Below are 20,362 nucleotides of genomic sequence, written 5' to 3'. Positions count from 1 at the left end.
GAAGCATCCTAGTAACCAAAACTCTGCTCACAGGCGTTATCTTACAGTTCTTTATTTGAGCAGATAGTAAGATGTTTTCACCAATTTAGTAAATGAATTGTATTGATGCTGATAGATCAAAATTGAGAACGCTTATGGGGTTGAAGTTCCAAGAAAAGAACTAGAATAAAAAGATTGTATAAAACAATTTACTTTCATTTTATTTCTTTTTTATTTCAGCATATTATGGGGGGTACAAATGTTAAGGTTATGTATATTGCCCTTGTCCCCCCTCCCCCCTTGAGTCAGAGCTTCAAGCGTGACCATCCCCCAGAGGGTGCACATCTCACTCATTATGTATGTATATACCCATCCCCTCCTCCCCCCTCCCACCTGCCTGACACCTGATAAATGTTATTCCTATATGTCCTCTTAGGTGTTGATCAGTTAATACCAGTTTGTTGGTGAGTACATGTGGTGCTTGTTTTTCCATTCTTGGGATACTTCACTTAGTAGAATGGGTTCCAGCTCTATCCAGGAAAATACAAGAGGTGCTATAGCACCATTGTTTCTTAGAGCTGAATAGTACTCCATGGTATACATATACCACATTTTATTAATCCACTCATGTATTACTCATGATTTGCACTGCAGATTAACTTTCTTTGGTCACCACATTTTTCTTACCTCCAGAAGCATCAATCATAAGTCAAGTTTGGAAATCACAGTATGTGTTCCTTGTTATATGTCTGTCATTTAAAAAAGAAAGTTCTTATCTCTATTTCTTCTATCCATGATAGTTTTCCCAAGATTGGTCTGTGAGCAAAGCTATTCCCTATCAATGATTTTGTAAAGGAAGTTGTGCTTGTTTGAAACACTGGATTTAAAAGGATCTTTAGTACATTGAGATCTAATCATAGATGGAATGGACAAAATAATCAATCAAATGGGGGTTTAGAATTGGATGACTAAGCATACCTTTATAGATATAAGGAGAAATTAGGTGCATGATCTAATATCCTATATTATAAAGAACTGAGCATCCTGCTAATTCATCTGATCTTAGAGAATATCTCTTTGGTTAGTTCTGGTCACCTAGCTATGCATTATTAATATTTTTAAATATAGGCCCACATTTTCTTAGCCAAAATTTATGAATCTAAAAATATCTGAAAATAAGTCTTTATTAATTTGTGGTAAAGCAACAAAACCAAACCTTAACTCACATTAGGTTATTTATTCCATTAAGCGTAAATATTCTTCTTTTATTTTCTTTTTTGTTTTGCTGAAGGTATATATTATAACATGTTTGATTACTGTCTGCTCTCCTAGACCCTGCTGTAGGTGTTACAAAATGTGCATTATATTATCTCTCCAAAATCTGAAAAATCTTTAATTCTAAAACTCTCTGGTCCTAAATGTTTTGGATAAGGGATTGTGGGCTTTTATTATTTTTCTCCCCAAAATAATTAACAGGATTTTTTGCAAAATGGCATCTATCATCTGTGTCTTTATATTCTTGCCTCCCGTGCATTTAACACCGTGTAGTCTGGCTTCTGCCAAAACTGTTCCAATGGAACTGTTCTTCCTGAGGTTTCCTCACGGCCAAGTTGAGTTGCCATTTTCTGGGTCTCTGGTATTTGACTTGGCTGCCATCATTCTGCCATCGACGTCCTGCATTTTTTCCTCTCCCTGCTCTCAGCTTTACGTGGTACTGCCTGCTCCTCCCAGCCAATGGCCCCCTTTCTGAGATCGCTCCACTTCTGCATGCTCTCTTTGTGCTGTTTCTTGGGTTTATTCTCAGTGTATTCCTCTTTTTTGTTATATTTTCCTCGGGCTACATTATTAATGCAGATGATTTTTTTTTAACTATTGTGATTGTGGTAAAATGTAAACAAAAACGTGGGATCTTTATATAACATAGAATTTACCATTTTAACCATTTTTTAAGGGTAAAGTTTGTTGGCATTAAGCACATTCACATTGTTGTGCAACCATCACCACCATGCATTTCCAGAACTTTTTCGTCTTCTCAAAATGAAACTCTGTATACATTAAACAGTAATGACTGGCTGGGCTAGGTGGCTCAGGCCTGTAATCCTAGCACTTTGGGAGGCCAAGGTGGGAAGATTACTTGAGGGCACGAGTTCAAGACCAGCCTGAGTGAGACCCCGACATCTCTACAAAAATAAATAAATAAATAACCAGGCAAGGTGGCACATGTATGTAGTCCCAGCTGCTTGGGAGGCTGAGGCAGGAGGAGGATAGTTTGGGCCCAGGCACTAGAGGGTTGCAGTGATCTATGATGGTGCTTCTGCACTCTAGCCTGGGCAAAAGAATGAGACCCTGTCTCCAAACAACAACAACAACAACAACAAAATAAAAACCCAAAACAAAACAGTAACTCCCCATTCCTCCCTCCCCTAGCCCCTGGCAACTGCCCCTCTACTTTCTGTCTCTATGAATTTAACTATTCTGGGTATCTCATATAAGTAGAATCATATAGCATTTTTTTCTTTTGTGACTGGCTTATTTCACTTAGCATAATGTCATAAAGGTCCATCCATTTTGTAGTATGTGTCAGAATTTCCCTCCCATTTAAGGCTGAATAATATTCCATTTTAGGTCTATACCATATTTTGTTTATCCATTCATCCCTTTATGGAAAGTGGGTTGTTTCCACCTTTCGGCTATTGTGAATAATGCGGCTATGAACATGAGTATATAAATATTTTTTCATACCCGTGCTTTTAATTATTTTGGATATGTACCCAGCAGTCAACACCGGTGCTTTTAACCACCTCTACACATCCTGAGAGGCACAGTGTGGCACACTGTGGCATAGGATCAGCTCACACTGGGACCTTTACCAGACAGGGGACCAGGGAAGGGAGGAAGAGCAGGGTGTTCTTTAATTCAGCACTGGGTAGGACAATGGCTAATGCCAGAAAAACCTGTCCATGTACCGCAAGACTCCTTCCATGATATACATAGAGTGCATGCATCTACATACAAACCACCTGGAGAAAGTGGCAGTGGAGATTATAAACCACAGAAACGATGACAGTAGTGAGAAAGGATAGGATAGAAGGCTGTAGGCAAAGAAGAAGAAAAAGAAAGTGGTTCTATAGAATTAAGAGCCCACCAGGGGAAACCTATGCAACCATTTCATGAAAGTACAGGAATTCTAGAGAGCAATACTCTTTCTTTCCGCCATACTATCAATAATGTCTAGTGATGAACTTGGATCATTTGAAAGATAAACTCTTGCTTCCTTTATTTCGTAAGCCTCCAGTAAAATACAGAATTATATATTTTTAGAGGTGCCAAAAACATTTAAAAGTAAAATGCTTTAGAGCCAGATGGATTGGGATATTCATCATCTTTTACTATTGAACTGTTGCAAAATTTCCAGATTACCTTTGCCGGTCAAGTTCTTTCCTCAATTCCCTTCTCCAACCAAATATTACCTACTTCACATCCAGCCCTGAACATGCCAGTCCCCCTGGTTTGCGGTGGAAATGCAACTTAACCACACAACATTACGACCCTTTTCTAGCTTTTTAATAAAAATACCTTCCCTCACCACCCTCCCAACCATAGGACACACAAATAACCTATTCCTTATTCTTCTTGAACCTTGGGGTGTTTTTGTACTTCACTGAGTTGTTTTAAGAATTAAATGGCACTTAAAAGTACTTAATTAGTGGTAGATAATGGCAATTTTGATAATGATAACTACATAGGAGAAAGATAAAGGAATAGTTCATCTCTTACATATGATTCCTTTGGAATTAGAGAACTTTAACAGGAATTTTTTGGTGTGGGATATGATTGTTCAATCACCAGCTATTTAGTGAATATCTGCATGGCTCATAATACTCATTGTGAGAGTGGGAGAAGAAGTTATCAAAAAGTCTGAAATGTCTCTTAATAACTAGCTTTCACCTTTAGTTGTTTTTATGCATTTGGTTATTTTATTTAAAATACAAGACTTTCACATATAAAATAGTGGAAAAAGAATAAAACATTTGAGGTCTAAATCTGTGGTCCAGAGTACAAATACTGCCGCAAGTCCTGGTTGTATTACTTTTCTATTGCTATGTGACTAATTACCACAGATTTAGCAGCTTAAAACAATAGTGATTTATTGTTTCGTGGTTCTGGCAATTAGAAGTCCAGGTGAGCTCAACTAGGTTCTCTGCTTAGGACATTACAAGGCAAAATACAGGTGTCAGCCAATGGAGCTCTTATCTGGAGGCTCTGAGAAAGAATCTGGCTCCAAACTCATTTAGGTCTTTGGCAGAATTTAGTTTCTTACAGTTGTAGGTCTGAGGCTATGGCTGGGTGTTGCTCTCAGCTCCTAGAGGCCACTCTCTGATCCCTCATCCATGGCCTCTTCCCTCTTCAAAGCCAGCAAGGCACCTCCAATCCTTCTTATGCTTCTTATGCTCCCTGGCTCCCTCTACTTCCCCTTCTTCCAGTAGTTGGAGAGAACACTCTGCTTTCAAAGGGCTCAACCAATTAGGCCTGGCCTACTTGAATAGTCTCCTATTTTAAGGTCAACTGAGTAGAAACCTTAATTATATCTGAATAGTCCCTTTTGCTCTGTAAGAGAACAATCCCTGGAGTGCTATCCCATCATATTCACAGGGGAGGGAATCATAAGAATGAGGGTCATTGGGGATTATCAGTAGAATTCGGCCTGTTACATTGGTGGTCAGGAAGGGCAGTTTCTGGAAGTCCTCATTGGTAAGTGAGTCCATGGAAGAGTGAAGAGATGGGAGAGCCTTTTGGGGTCACTGGGTATGGAAATATGGCCTTGAATTTTACAGGTGGTGTTGGGGAGCCAGGTATGCTGAGTCTTGGTACTTTCAAAACAAGCCCTGATATGCTTGCTGGAGCCTTGGTCAAACATTATTTGCCTAAGGCAAACCACTGCCATGTCCCAAGGGAGACTTGATTGCAGTTGAAATGCATTTGTCCTCCCATCTCCACTATATCCTTTCCTTCCAGAATCCCTAAATATAAAAGACTATCCATAAGGCTTTACCCCTCACCCAGCACCTTTTTCAGGAGACCATACCCCAATTTTTCCTTTCCCAATAATTTTGCTCTTTCTAGGAAAAATTCCAGATCAACTCAGCAAGATATTGACCTAATTAAATCAATTGACACCAGAAATGAATAAACAACAGACTCAAATCTCTTTAAGGCCATAGTATCCAATAAGCAACTTAACCTTTAATTAAGAGTATGAGGCATAATATCTACTTTGGAAATATTTTAAAATTAGAAAAACGAGCATGCCTGATATAAAAATTCCAACAATGCAGCATGAATGACATTTTACAATACTTAGAAGCAGTGCCATTTTGGTATTTTGTATATAATAGATAATTATAAAATTAATTAAATGTATGCTTTATATCATACTATCAAAACACTTTTCTATAAACATCCACCTTAATTCTTAAATTGGTTGTAAATTGTATTTAGTTTTAGAGCGGGATTAAAAATTAAAATTTAGTCCTAGTAGATTCTATGCTGTTAGAACATGTTGAAGAGGGAGTATTTAATAAATAAATGACTCATTGAGAAACCTCTAGATTAAAATTTGTTTGAAATTAATGCATTATGTGTAATCCTTATACATCCCAGCAACTTTAAACCTCCATGTGTTTCAATCATTTTTTTTTTCTTTCAACCCCCACTCCCACCCCTTTACTGTTTTTCTGGAGATCAGTGGTCTGAATTAGACATGAGGGTTGAATGTGGCCCAGCTGATAAACTCCCAGTGTTGGCTCTGAATATGCTGGAGGCTGTGGCAGGGCTGGGGTTAAGGTCGTGGTGGTGAGGGACTTTTAAAAAATGTATTTTAGGCCAGGCGCGGTGGCTCACGCCTGTAATCCTAGCTCTCTGGGAGGCCGAGGTGGGCGGATTGCTCAAGGTCAGGAGTTCAAAACCAGCCTGAGCAAGAGCGAGACCCCGTCTCTACTATAAATAGAAAGAAATTAATTGGCCAACTGATATATATATAAAAAATTAGCCAGGCATGGTGGCGCATGCCTGTAGTCCCAGCTACTCGAGAGGCTGAGGCAGAAGGATCGCTCGAGCCCAGGAGTTTGAGGTTGCTGTGAGCTAGGCTGACGCCACGGTACTCACTCTAGCCTGGACAACAAAGCGAGATTCTGTCTCAAAAAAAAAAAAATGTATTTTATATACCCTTAAGGTATAGCAGGTTGATGTGAAGTCAATCTGAGTGTGTTATCATATTAGGGCCTTTATATAGTACAAAATGAGCCAAGCCTTTGACAATGTGTTTTACATCCAGATGCATTATATTCAAATATGCTTAGGAATGAAAGTAAGTCCCTTTGTGCCTTTCCCCACCCTTTCATTATTTTCTAGTCAGCTGAGTTTGATACCTCCAGGGACCCTTTCCCTGCTCAGAGCCTCCATCACTTACACATTTGCTGGAGTGAGGTGCAGTAAGTGTGATACGATTTGGGTGGGAAGGGGCCACTAAGTCAATCTCCGTACACTTCTCTGAGCAGGGCGATGAACTTCGTGAGTAACTGAAGATAAATGATCAATCTTACCACAGACCCAATGGTCAAATTCCTTGATTTGTGGAATTTGATTACAACTGTCAGTCAACTATTTTGTGGAAACCTGATTTTATGAATTCGACTATCGAGTTTGGTAATGAGGCCATATTTTTTGAACGTATTCTGTTTTAGAGAAAGTTACTTTGAAGTATAACTATGATGTTAATCACTGCCCAATAACGTGGTGGGTTCAGTTAGAAAATGCCTGCCTGAACTGATATGGAAGAGACCTGACTCTGTAAGGTAGCCACTCTCATGTTCTTGTTCTTAAGTTTTGTTCATTTAAATACAATATATATTCATCCCTAATCACTTAATGTAAATTATTTAGCAAATTCTGTCTTTTCCCACAATCCAATAATAAGCAGAATGTTCAACTTAAAATATTTCCCTTTTTGTGAAAAAAAATTATTTACAATTTGTAAATATATATGCTTTTTTTGGTGGGCTGAGGGAATTTTACGTTCCTGTAGCAATGCTATTTATTTATACAATGTTCTGAGGAAAAGCACCGTGAGTTATAGTAAGTCAATTACTGTCTCAAATTTATTTATGTATACTTTTCAAGTAAATAAAATGTTTCTGGGCAACATGATGAAATGTTAATCCATCCGAATGATGTTTTTGAGTCTTAATTCACTCTTGATCATTTGCAGATGGAGACAGTGATTTCTTTTTTAATCATTTCTTTTCCTTTGAGGATAGTAGCTATTCCTTTATTCATAGACTTGGTGGACCTGGTTGTTAATTTGTAGGAGGAAGTTTGTCTGGCTCAGGGTTTTCAACATGTAATTTAAAGCTATTATTACTTGATAACAAGCTATGATATTTTTGTTGACTTTGGAAAACAAAACTCATTGGGAGTTGAAAAAAGTTTGATGCAAGGATAGCAAATATTAAAAATATGGGCAAATCAGAGGAAAATCAAATGAAGGAAACAACTTCTGGCTGTTTGGAAGGGGACGGCCTTTTTCTCTTTCTTTGTGTAGATATTTAGTTCTGTTATATCTTGAAGGCAGGTTTGTGTAAGTGTGCTCTTTCTGCCTGGGTCTTCTACCACAATTGAAGGCAGCATCCTTTATGATACAAATATCTTGTTTTAAGATAGCTTGGTCCTTCAAAATCAGATCTTATAACAGGCATATCACAAAGTGACTATTTGCTCTATTAAAAGAAAAAAAAAACTGTACATGCCTATAAATATTGACAATCCTAATGCATCTACAATATGGCTGTATTTTAACATACTGATTTATAGCAATGTCTAAACCTTTGTCCTTTCTCTTCCTGTTCATGTGAAGAAACTGTTAAAGGGTCTATGCTGGTCTCCTGACACATCACACTTCAAATTCTCTTGGAGAGGGCATTCTTTCATTGGAATTTAATCCTCATCCAACTGCTGATAATGCCTAAGCCTTCTCTCTCTGCTCTGATCTCTGCCTGGAACTCTACATGCTCTCTGTCTGTTTGGGTATCCTCAAACTCGGCCTTTACCACAATAGAAACATCTCCATCCTGTCTTTATTAGGACCCTTATTGGGTAACAAGCAGTAGAAGACAAGTAAAGTCAGTTTTATCAGAAGCCAAGTAAAGTCAGTTTTATTTATGGTAAGGATTCAAGGCTGTTTTGCAGAGACTTAAGGGACACTATTCCTTAGGAAGGAAATAGAAACAAAACTAGAAAGTTGCAATGTCTCTTTCTCTCTCTCTCTGTCTCTCTCTTACCCTCCCTCCTTCCCTTATTCCCTCTCTCTCTATTTCCTTCCCTCTTCTTCCTTCTGCATTTCTGCCTCTCTCTGAACATTTGCTTATTATTCTCTCTTGAGACTATCTTCTGCTCCTCAGTTCATGAGCCAAGAAATGGCTAGTCCATAGGTCAAGTTAGGATGTCACATTTACAGACTGACTTGCTATCTCCAATTCCAAATTCTTGGGCCATCAGAAATGGCCTGGCAGCATAGCTGAGAGCTGGGTCAGGCATCGGGCCTGTGAGTATCATTTTCCCCAGCGTTGGTCTCTCCTGAGCTACAGGATCTAAGTTTATAGTAACTATAGTTTAGTGTTAACTCCTGTCACACTGAGACCTTGGTATGCTCTGATGCTTTCTAGCCACCTCTTTTCACCACCTACAGGGAAAGGGTAAAATGTAATTTATTCATTCAGTGAATATTTATAGAGACCCGTTTTGTACCAAGCTCATAGAATGCATGCTTGCCAGGTAGAGTTTAGCATCTAGAGAGGACACAGCCCAAAATCTAAGCAAGCAAAGAAAATACACCAATTACAAATGTTATAAGTGCTTTGAATTAAGGAAGCTGAAATAGAAAACAACACAAGATAGGAGAGGAATTTGTTTTAGAAGGCCTCTTTGAGGAGGTGAGATTTTAAGCTAATACCGAAAGCATGAGATGGAGTTAGCAAGAAAAGATTTGTTTTCGTGTAAAGAAAAAGAAAATCCAACTTGTGAGCAAGAATAGAATGCCATGGGAGAAAGCAGGGGTAAGAATATGACTGGTAGGTCAGGGAGGTGGGATTTAATCCCAAGTGTAGCCACATGGAAAAAAAAAATCATTAGCCAGGTTGCTGATGCTATATAATCCATTAAGAAGTATTATCTAGCCTTTAATTTATGCCAGACCCCACTCTGGTATACTGAGGAAGATTAAAAAATAAGTCAGGCCAGGCGCGGTGGCTCACACCTGTAATCCTAGCACTCTGGGAGGCCGAGGTGGGCAGATTACTCAAGGTCAGGAGTTCGAAACCAGCCTGAGCGAGAGCGCGACTCTGTCTCTACTATAAATAGAAAGAAATTAATTGGCCAACTAATGTATATAGAAAAAATTAGCCAGGCATAGTGGCACATGCCTGTAGTCCCAGCTACTTGGGAGGCTGAGGCAGGAGGATTGCTTGAGCCCAGGAGTTTGAGGTTGCTGTGAGCTAGGCTGATGCCACAGCACTCACTCTAGCCTGGGCAACAAAGCAAGACCCTGTCTCAAAAAAAAATAAATAAATAAAACCACTAAAAAAAAAAATAATAAATAAGTCAAATATATAATCTTACTCTGATTTTGATTATAACCTAAAAGGAGGTTCAAGTCTCAGGTCGAAGGCCATGGGGACACAGCTGGCCGTATGCCCAGTGACCTTGGGCCTGAGTGTCAGGCAGATTCCAGAGCCAGAGGGCCAAGACAATTTCTTCATCACCTGACAAGGGTCTGCGTGAGAACCTCTGTCGTGTGGCAAAGGGGGCTGTCATGTACCACAGCGATCACTGTGTGCCAGAACTTCTAAGCACTTTTCAAGTATCTATTCAATTTAATCCTCGCAGTATAACCCTGCGAGGTAGGAATAATTGTTATCCCCATTGTACAGATGGGGAAACTGAGACACAAAGATGTAAAAATAACTTGCAGAAGGTCACATGACCATTAACCCTTTGCACTCACTTGCTTTTTTCTCATCATCCACTCGACATTATCCACACTCGACATTCAAGTGCAAAGGGTTAAAAGTACAATGAGGATTTGAGCGCAGGGCAGCCTAGTGCCGGAGACTGTCCATAACCACCGTGCAATGAGGTCTCCTTCCTGTAAGCCCAGACAGATAGGGAGGACATTGGCTAGACACAGGGCCATAGAGAAAGCTCTGGTTTTAAACATATTTAATTACATTTGCTCTGGCGTGTGTTGAGTTGATGGTAAAAGCAGGATATACAAGTGAAAATGTTGTCAGGATGGGTCTAAGGATCTGCAAAGAGCATCTTGGCTGCTCTGTATGTTTCTGTGCTCTGACTTAGTAGAAAATAGGTAACTTGGGACCAGTGAAAACTGACCTTTCCTTCACTTTCTATCAGGGTGTTAATTGTTTTAAGCTCTCTTTTCTTATGATTGTTTTTATTCTTTAATGCACTGTTATATAGTTTAGGATTGAAACCAATTGTGTCAAAATTCATATTAATAAAATGAATAATAGAAAAAATACAAAATATTTATTGGAGAGCATTTCATACAATAAACATTTTACTTAGAATAGATCTTTTGGGTTTTGTTTGCATATCCACTATGAAGGAAGAGATGGTATTGTCACTTTCAATAATGCTTAACTTTCATATGACTCTACATGTTTTCTTGTCATGTTCAGATTGATTGAAATGAAGAATAAATGTGAGTTAACTCATTTTCTTGATGTAGTATAATGAAAAAAAAATTCTAATTATCATTGAGTTCCCTTTGGAAAGCAAAAGTTCACCTGAAATTGGAAGTTGAATTAAGCAATTTTGTAAACCTTCAGTTTCTTATATTTCTTTAATATCAGGAAACAGTGACTATTCTGTTTCTTGCCCAAGGCAGTTTATTAGCGTTGCAAAAGCACCCATTGTTGGAAGTCTTCCTTGCAGTCATGCCCTCCCTCTTTGGTTACCATTTTTTACTGTAGACTCCCTCTAACAATTTAACAATATCCCTGAAGTGGTGTAAATGCCATAACTTTGGCGATATCGTTAAAGAAACATTGGAAGTGACTTATCATGGTGTGTTAATCAGGATCTAATCAGGAGAGAGAAATGACACAGCAATTTGGACAGAGAAAATTTAACATAAAGAATTGTTGGCCAGGTGTGATGGCTCATGCCTGTAATCCTAGCACTCTGGGAGGCCAAAGTGGGCGGATTGTTCAAGGTCAGGAGTTCAAAACCAGCCTGAGCAAGAGCGAGACCCCGTCTCTACTATAAATAGAAAGAAATTAATTGGCCAAATAAAAATATATAGAAAAAATTAGCTGGGCATGGTGGCACATGCCTGCAGTCCCAGCTACTTAGGAGGCTGAACCAGGAGGATTGCTTGAGCCCAGGAGTTTGAGGTTGCTGTGAGCTAGGCTGATGCCACGGCTCTCTAGCCTGGGCAACACTGTGATACTCTGTCTCAAAAAGACAAAAAAAAAAAAAAGAATTGTTAACTCTCACAAAGAATTTGCACACAAGGGATTGGCTAGTAAGGAAAAGGAACTCTAAAGGAGAGAGAACTCTAGGAAAGAGAACTCTAAAGAAGATAGGAATAAGCAGCTCTAAAGGACATTCCCACTCCTAGAACTAAAAAAGCTTGACCAAAAAAGAGCTCCCCCCCACCCTGGGCTAAGTTTCTGTCCTTGCTGGATAGGGTATACTTATAAGTTACTGGATGGCAGAGGAGCTGTTATGGGTGGTCTTAGAGGAACTTTTCAGAAATATGCCCTCAAAGGCACCAGGAAAAGCTGTCTGCAGGGAAATATCTCACTGGGAGCATTCTGATACAAAACTGCCCAAAAAGAGTGTGTGGAAAGAAGCTTCTGCATTCTGGGTGCTGGGTGCTGGGTGCTGGGTGCTGGGTGCTGGGTGCTAGGTGCTGCTGGCCACCACGCATTGCCGGAGCCTGGTGCTGGGAAAACCACTCACATGATTGCAGAAAATCACGCCAGAACCAAAAAGAAAAAACTCTTTCTTCTACTAGGTCTTCCCTGTACTCTCTGTCCACAGAGGTTAACATTTCACCAGCTGATAAAGTAAAAAATATTTATGGAGCCCATATCCATTTTCACACAGCAGGCAGTGAAGGGTGAGTTTGAAACTAAGAGGCAATAAATGAGTAACCAGCTCACATGGGAATCTCTCCCTATCCACTGCCAAGAGTTTTGGCCAAGGGCTTTCAAAAGCTTTTGTCCTGAACTTATTACAAAATCAACTTATTGTTTTGAATATGTAGTTTCCTTATCTTTCTATAACAACTTTTATAGAAATTGATTGTCTCTAACCACTCCTTATGTCACGTGTGTGCTTCAGCCAGTTCTTTAAAACAAAATAATTATTATTTTTCAAATTTTTTATAATTAATCGTGATAGAAACTATTGTTCACAAAACCAACCGTCACACATTTTGTTAAAATAGGGGATTTTTATTTCAGGGTGGAAATGGTTTAGGTGTTATTTTAAATATTGTAGCTAATTAACTTTCAGATGATTCTTCTCTTTGCACTACTGTTAGATTTTTAAGAAGCTCCAGGGGGAGCTGGACTGAGTCATTCTTGTTTACCATACATTGTCATCATCTGGCACAGTGAATGGCACATAGCAGGTGGTCTGGGAGATTATTTATCCTTGCATGAATGAAAATAGATTACAACTACCTAAGTTTGCAGGTAAACTATTTTTATCACTAAAAAATACAAGAAATAGGCCCAGAGCAGTGGCTCATGCCTCTAATCCTAGTACTCTGGGAGGCCGAGGCAGGTGGATTGCTCGAGGTCAGGAGCTTGAAACCAGCCTGAGCAAGAGCGAGAGCCGTCTCTACTCTAAATAGAAAGAAATTAATTGGCCAACTAATATATATATATATAAAAATCAGCTGGGCATGGTGGCGCATGCCTGTAGTCCCAGCTACTTGGGAGGCTGAGGCAGGAGGATTGCTTGAGCCCAGGAGTTTGAGGTTGCTGTGAGCTAGGCTGATGCCACGGCACTCACTCTAGCCTGGGCAACAAAGTGAGACTCTGTCTCAAAAAAAAAAAAAATACAGAAAATAGCTGTGTTTGTAGAAGACCTTAGGTATAGAATAAAACAATATGGATACATAAAATATATAGTATAAGGCACATACCATATGTATTAAAGTACAATGAATTCTTTCCCAAGTATTCTCAAAGTGTTTTTAAAATATCATAGTTTGAGGAGCCACAGAAAACCAGTGAGAAGAAAATATCTATGGTGATATCATATTCAAAGAGAGATTTCTCAGAAAGACAGCGAGTTTGACATGGTGACACAGTTACCAGTTTTCGAATGCAGTCATTTTCAGGAAGTAGTAATGACTATTATCTTTGGTTTGCTAAACTTTTCTTAGTCTTGAGAGAAAGGGTTTTCTTGGAGTTGCTGCCAGCTTCATTTGTTAGCGGTACATCAATCTTGTTGGAAAAGGAAAGCTTAGAAGAATAACGTGTTTATAAGTTTTATATGTTAAAGGTGATTACTTATGAATGTAGAATTGTTATAATGAAAAAATATACTGTAGAATTGTTGTAATGAAAAAAATATACTGTTAAGGTACTCAGACTAACGTTCTACCTGCTATGTTAGCATAGCAGCTGTTAACTGCTTTGGAATCCAAAGTACCAACGTATGGTAGTTTAGTTGCCATAAAAGAAGAATATGGAAGAGAGAAGGAGAAATGAGAAGGGATAGAATGGCCATTATCCTCAGATATATCCATATACTTATCTAAAGACAGACTGTTCTTTTTTATTTTTTCTGTTTTCTTATTGTGATTATTTTAAATAGATATTTTATTATTATTAATAAGAATTATCTTTCTCCTTCCTAACAAATTGTACAGCTACTTCTTTGTCATTGGTAGGAAAAGGATACTATGAAATTAAATCTGTATTTAGATATCGTTTGTCAAGTTAATTTTGCTTAGCGTCTTTATTCAGTAGGATATAAGTCATATATTTAAAACAGTATAAATAATGCAAATGGACTCATAGCTGCTATAAGAGACAAAGGTCATGATTAATTCATATTTATTGAGATTTCACTGAGTGTATGGCATTGTATTTTATAAAGAACACTTAACTGTTTGTGAATTGCTTTCTGATACTTTTGCTCTTATTCTCGTTGTTTTTTTAACTTTAAATTGAACTTGCCAGCACTCCTAAATTCTGAAACTAGGCAAAGGATTTTTTTTTTCCTCTTCTAATAACACAAGAAATAAAAGCCAAAGGATATAACTTCAACAATACCAACAATAAAACAATATCAACACAAAAAGCCTGTGGGGGCATTTGGGTGAGGGAAGTAACACAATGTATCCGTGTTCTTACTTGCCCCATTCGTTTAAATTATATATTACTGATAGAAACATTTTAAGCCTGGGCACCCAAACAAAACACTGTGAATTCTCTGTTGTTTGTGAGTTGTAACACTAGGGGACAGCACTAAAATATTCCATAGTTGTGTGTTATTGATCACTTGCATACTGTATAATAAGTAAGAGATTTTACTGTTAGAGACTATTGAATGCCCTGTTGATTTCAGTGGATGAAAAAGCACAAAGAGGAAGATGAGCCTTTCAAATCCATAATCTCAGCCTCTATGTGAGGGTGTTTTAAATAATTGAGGAAAAGCTTACAGACTATTCTTTGGTTGCAAGAAGATAGTAAGGCATGATAACTTAGAGGATTCTGATTCTTCTTTTTGTCTTTTGTTCTTTTGATTCTGTTGGAGCAAATATTTTGCTGACATTTTTATTTCTAATCTTGTTTTCCAGGCACTTTAGAAAGACATGAGACAGGAGAAAGAGCTCGAATTATTCTTAATTGTTGTGACGATTCGCTGCTTCTAAAGCCTGAATCTGTACTTCCAGTTGCCTCAGAGACACATAAGCATAAAAGTATAGAACAGAGATCTTCCAGCTCCTACCAGCTTGGGCCAATACCTTGCCCTGGTCTGCAGGTGGAGTCTTCATGTAAGGTAAGTTCAAATCAAGCTGCTCTTCACAAAGAATGTTATGAACCAAATAAGAAGGGATCTGCCTTCACAAATATGTGGCACTTAAATATCAGCACAAAAACAAGAACTCAGAGACAACTGCATCTACTTCGTGCTCTTAGGTGAATCAGGATGACTTTCTGAATGGCATTATACTTGTTATGGCATTATTTTTGACAAGATAGGTTCTGGCTTATCAAAATTGAATCCACTTTATATTAACTCTTGAATGCTAGATGGTTTTCCGTGGGAATCGGAAAAAACTATATTCTGTAGTTTGGATCTATTTTTATTTTTCAGTTGAGAAAATAACTGTTTGACTTCTTTTAAAAGTGCTTATTGCAAATAAACAAAAAAGTATCAGAAAAAGTAGATCATTGTATGGACAATTTCTTTTCATATACTCAGCATCTGTAGGATCATTACTCTTTAGGATTTCAAGTCTCAGTTAACACATAACAACAGAGTTCACATTTATTCTCATAAACCAAGTCAACTGGCCTAGTAGAAATTTGGACTAGCTTTATTATTTTTCACTTCTCAAGGTGATATAGTAATTTAATCTAATTTCTTTAAGGGATTCTTTTCCATCTTTTTGTCTTTATACTTCCAAGTTATCACCTCAACATTTAACTATGCCATTTATATACATGTATCTAATGTATATTTTCATATAAACATATTTTTATTTTATCTAATACATGTAAATTTTATTGTTCAAAGACTATATTATGCTCTATATTGTGTTTCTACTATTGCTAATGCATATTATTTTCTTATGGCTTGATAGATGAGTTGTTCTTTATGTCTCACTTTTATGAATAACATATCTATGAACCTAAAGCTTTTTTTCATCAGGATTATTTAAAAGATAGATTTTTGGAAGTGGGATTTCTAAGTCAAAAAGCTTAGCTAATTTTTAATTGCATATTGTTAACATTTTCCATTATTTTAATGGTATTATGAGGACTGTTAAGATACCATTAATAAAGATTTTAAATAAGACCTTATTTTATCTCATGTGTACATATATAGTTATACAAAAGAATGTGTCGTCATCAAGAAAGGCCAATTGGCTGCTTAGACCATGCCTCCAAGCCGCAGATTTGGGGGCAGTGCCAGCATATCATCTTTAGCATTTTAGGTTTGATGACCTAATTTAGATTTTATCAGTGAGCCTAGGATATGTCAACCTTTTGAGAACTGAGTCACGCCAACCAAACACCTAAACAATGAACATATAAACTAGAATTATTTAACTTACAATGATAAATATAATTGGGATTCTGGCCATTGCTGAGCATGTCCTCACTGTAGCAAATCTGCGGTGGGGCAGGGGGAGCAATTACGACCGAGAGTTCCTTGATGAGCATGATGACGTCAGAGCCCTCGGGTATTCATTCACTGAGCTCTGAGGGTTGAATGCAGTCAGCTCTTCCAGACCATCAGGGTACCATCTCCTTTGGTCACAGCTGATGTATATTGGCTTTTTTTTTCTTTTCTCATTTATTCAATTGTTTTTAGGTTTTCTTTTGCTTTTTTTTCTTTTTTTTTATTATTATTATTTTTATTTCGGCCTATTATGGGGGTACAGATTTTAAGGTTTCAATAAATGTTTTTAGGTTTTCAAACCATGTTTTTCATATTCTTATCTTGAAAAAGGTGATTTTTTTAAAAGGATAATTGCATAGATATGATGAAACTTCAACATTCAGAACTGAACATAAACCAGGAAATTGAATCGCATTTATAGTATTATGTACAATAAGATGGGGTAAATAAAGCTCATTCATTGAGTGAGCCCAGCCAACAGTCAAGCGTTCCCGTCTTGCTATGTCTTTGTTGCTCTCTTTTCATGATAGATCGTGCATTGTAGGGTTGAAATTACATGCTGCATAGTAGATGACCTATGTGTTTTGGATACTTATGGTCTGCAAGAGCAAATTTCATTCATCAAGTGTTGCATTTACTAGTTTAATTCCCAGAAGGTAAACTGACTGTTATATTTTTCAGTTTCTTGGAGAACTTCAGAGCTACCCTTTCACTAGTGGTAACAGTACATATAGATTACATTTTCTTTATATAATTTTGTTTCTTCCTTGACTTCAGGAAGCAATAAAATGCCAAGGTCTTGTTTTCCTACTCGTAGGCTGATTTCAACTTTATTTTCTAACTGTTGCCCTTTACCTTGGATGACTACAGTTTCCAATCTTCATTCTTTACAGTTGGAGAAGAACTAAATTAGACAGGACTATCACCTCCTTTGTCCTACATACTATACTTCTATTATTATTGAACTTAGTGTTAATTAGAGGTATTTTTATTTGTGCTTCTCCAGTTATGTACTGGATATCTTCATTGCCTATCATATAGTTTTATCTTTTAGCATTTCACCCTTGTAGAGTTAGGCTGTTGAGATTGTTTTATCTTAATCATCTTTAATTTACAAATTTGATAAGCATGAAATTTTAACGGGGCTTTAAGTTCTCCGTTCTTATTATTAATATAGTAAAATGCTTCAGGAGTTTTCATAAGGAAAAAAATCAGTGTTAAGGAAGAGGATTTGAATCACATGCATTTTATGTGTGGAAAAAAGTAGGTGACAGTAAGTCTATAAAATTTAGACCTATCTAAGGTCACTTTGTATTTCAGGATTTTTTTTTTTTTTGCGTCTATGTGGATTTTACCGAGACACAAGTAAAATATTCTTCAACAACCGAGTGAACTGTTTACACAGAAGGCTAGCATGTGAGCTCTTTGCGGGGAGCTCTTTGTGTTTGGCAATATTTGGATTTTATCAGAATGTTGTATTCACTTTTTCTTCTTGCCTTTGGAGAATGCATATAGAGATGGGAAAAGGTTTAGAAGAGAACAACAAATGCAATAAAACATTTTGAAAATGAGTCCAATTTGAAATTCTAGAACAGTTGAATTTGTGCAGCTAGACAAAGAAAAATCTTTGCGATAGGAGAAAGGCCAGAATCATAAAGGATTTAAAGGAATACAATATCATATTAGTGATGGGCAACTGCTTCTCTTAGATTCATCTGAGGATAAAACAAGATACAACCTGTTTAAATTGCAGTGAGAGGAATTTAGCTTCAAAGTAGGGAATAAACAACCTTACTAAAATCATGTCTACATGGCGGAAATCACTGTAGCTTCCTCATATTTTAAGGTAAAAAGGCCTGTTTTGTCTGTTGGTCATTAGATTGGTTTTAAATTCTTTTTCTGCATTTCTTGCCTATAAAATGGATAAAAGGATAAACAGGATTATTTTAACTGTCTTAATTTAGGCCTGTTGTCATGTCATGGGAATGCCTTTTTGGGGGGGGGGGGGGAGGGGAGGGTTGTGAAACTAAAACAGATCTGTAGAATGGGTCTTCCAACAGCTCCCCCTGGTGGCTCTTTTAGAGCCCTCACTATCTAATATGGTAGCCATGAAACATTTGTAGTTACTGTGCATTTGAAATGTGGGTAGTACCATATGTTAAAATATATTTTGGATATATAGGATTAAGTAAAATATGTTATTAAAGCTAAATTCACCTTTTTCTTTTTATGTTTTTGATATGGCTACTAGACAATTTAATATTACAAATGTAGTTTGTATTTTATTTATATGGTGAACTAGACAGGGGATAAATAAATTTTTTTGTGAAGAACCTGTTATGGTTTGGATATTTTACTCCTCCAAACCTCATGTTGAAATTTCATCCCTAGTGTTGGAGGTGGGGCCTAATGGGAGGTGTTTGGGTTATGGGGGTGGATCCCTCATGAATAGATTAATGCCCTAGGAGAGGTGAGTGAGTTCTTCCTCATTTATTTCTCAAGAGAGTTGGTTGTTCAAAAGAACATGGCACCTCCCTCCCCTCTCTCTCTTGCTTCCTTTCTTGCCATGTGACCTCTGTACACATTGGCTCCATTTCATGTTCCACCCAAAGTGAAAGAAGTCTGAGGAGCTTTCATCAGATTCTGAGTCTTCTAGACAGCAGAATTATGAGCCACATAAACCTCTTTTCTTTATAAATTACCCAGCCTCAAGTATTCCTTTATAGCAACACAAAATTAGACTATGACAGGACATGACCAGATGGTAAATATTTTAGGTTTGATTCAGGCAAGATCTTTGCTGTTGTACCTATTCAACTCTGCTGTTAGAGCACAGAAGCAAGTATAGACAATTCTTCAATGGGGGTGGTTGTGTTCCAATAAAACTTTATTTACAAACGCAGGCAGATTAGAATTGATGCATTGTCTATAGTTTGCCAATTTACGATCTAGACAGTCTTCATCGGACTTGAAGATCATGACATATTGAGAGGAACTGGCAAAATAGTAAACATCTCCCCTTTCCCTTTATATCTGAATTTTTAATAAAGCAATTTATCCCAACCTCTTCTGCACTATAGAGAATATAATCCAAAAGACCTGTATCAAGTCTGTTCTCTGATAAAAACCAGGAACTCATATGTGTTTGAAAAACCACCCTTTGTAGAAGAACAAATGTGCATGTTTTGGCTTCTAATTTAATTAAGATTTTTAAAATGGAATTTTCTTTAACTAATGCATTTGTATGTTCATCTTTATTTGAACACATGAAATTGATTATAAATAAAGAATTCATTTGCATTTATTTACATTCCAGTTCATTTTTCTAGAAATATGGTTGTATTTTTTTAACCTTTAGTTGACCTTAGAGTGATGTCTGTTTGGTGCCATTTGCTGTAAATTCTTAATAGAACTTTATCCTCCTACTTCTCATAAAACACACAGGGTGCATTGGTAGACTACAAATTGAAAATTGGATCCCACTACTACCTATCACCTTATCAGAATGAAAAGTTAGTTCTTTTATATTTTATGACACACAAAAATAACCAAAATTGAAACTGGCATAGTTTCCAAGTTATGAGATTTGAAAATTTGGCCTATAAAAATATTAAATAATAATTCAATTGTAGCAACATTACATGTAAATTGGCTAAATTTTTATTAAACTATATTATCAAAATTGCATTACTATGAAAAAGAACAAATACTTATTGGAAAAATATCAATTGCATTACATAGGGAATGAAGATTTTAACTTTTTTGATCAGTAAATTTGTAGTCTATTCTTTTTACTGTAATAAACAGCATATAAGTGTTTTTCTGATGTGGAAAATATTTTATATCAATTTTATATCATTTTAAAAGAGAATAGATTATTATTACTAAAACTGTAAGCACTTGATGAAAATATGATTTCGCTCTGTAAACA

At 37.0% G+C, this 20,362-nt stretch overlaps 1 protein-coding gene across 3 annotated transcripts in view; it reads left to right on the top strand.

Moving 5' to 3' along the window:
- The window catches only part of WDR72 (WD repeat domain 72), a 220,135-nt gene that overhangs the window by 72,397 nt on the left and 127,376 nt on the right, over positions 1-20,362 (top strand). For all 3 annotated transcript variants that reach the window (XM_076004386.1, XM_076004384.1, XM_076004385.1), the window contains exon 14: positions 14,879-15,081. In XM_076004386.1, coding sequence (XP_075860501.1) covers positions 14,879-15,081 — 203 coding nt within the window. The remainder of the gene's footprint in view (positions 1-14,878; positions 15,082-20,362) is intronic.

This window comes from Microcebus murinus, chromosome 6 (assembly GCF_040939455.1).
Source record: "Microcebus murinus isolate Inina chromosome 6, M.murinus_Inina_mat1.0, whole genome shotgun sequence".
Lineage (NCBI taxonomy): Eukaryota > Metazoa > Chordata > Mammalia > Primates > Cheirogaleidae > Microcebus > Microcebus murinus.
Note: the sequence above shows the minus strand (reverse complement) of the source record. Positions and strands in the feature narration are given on the sequence as shown.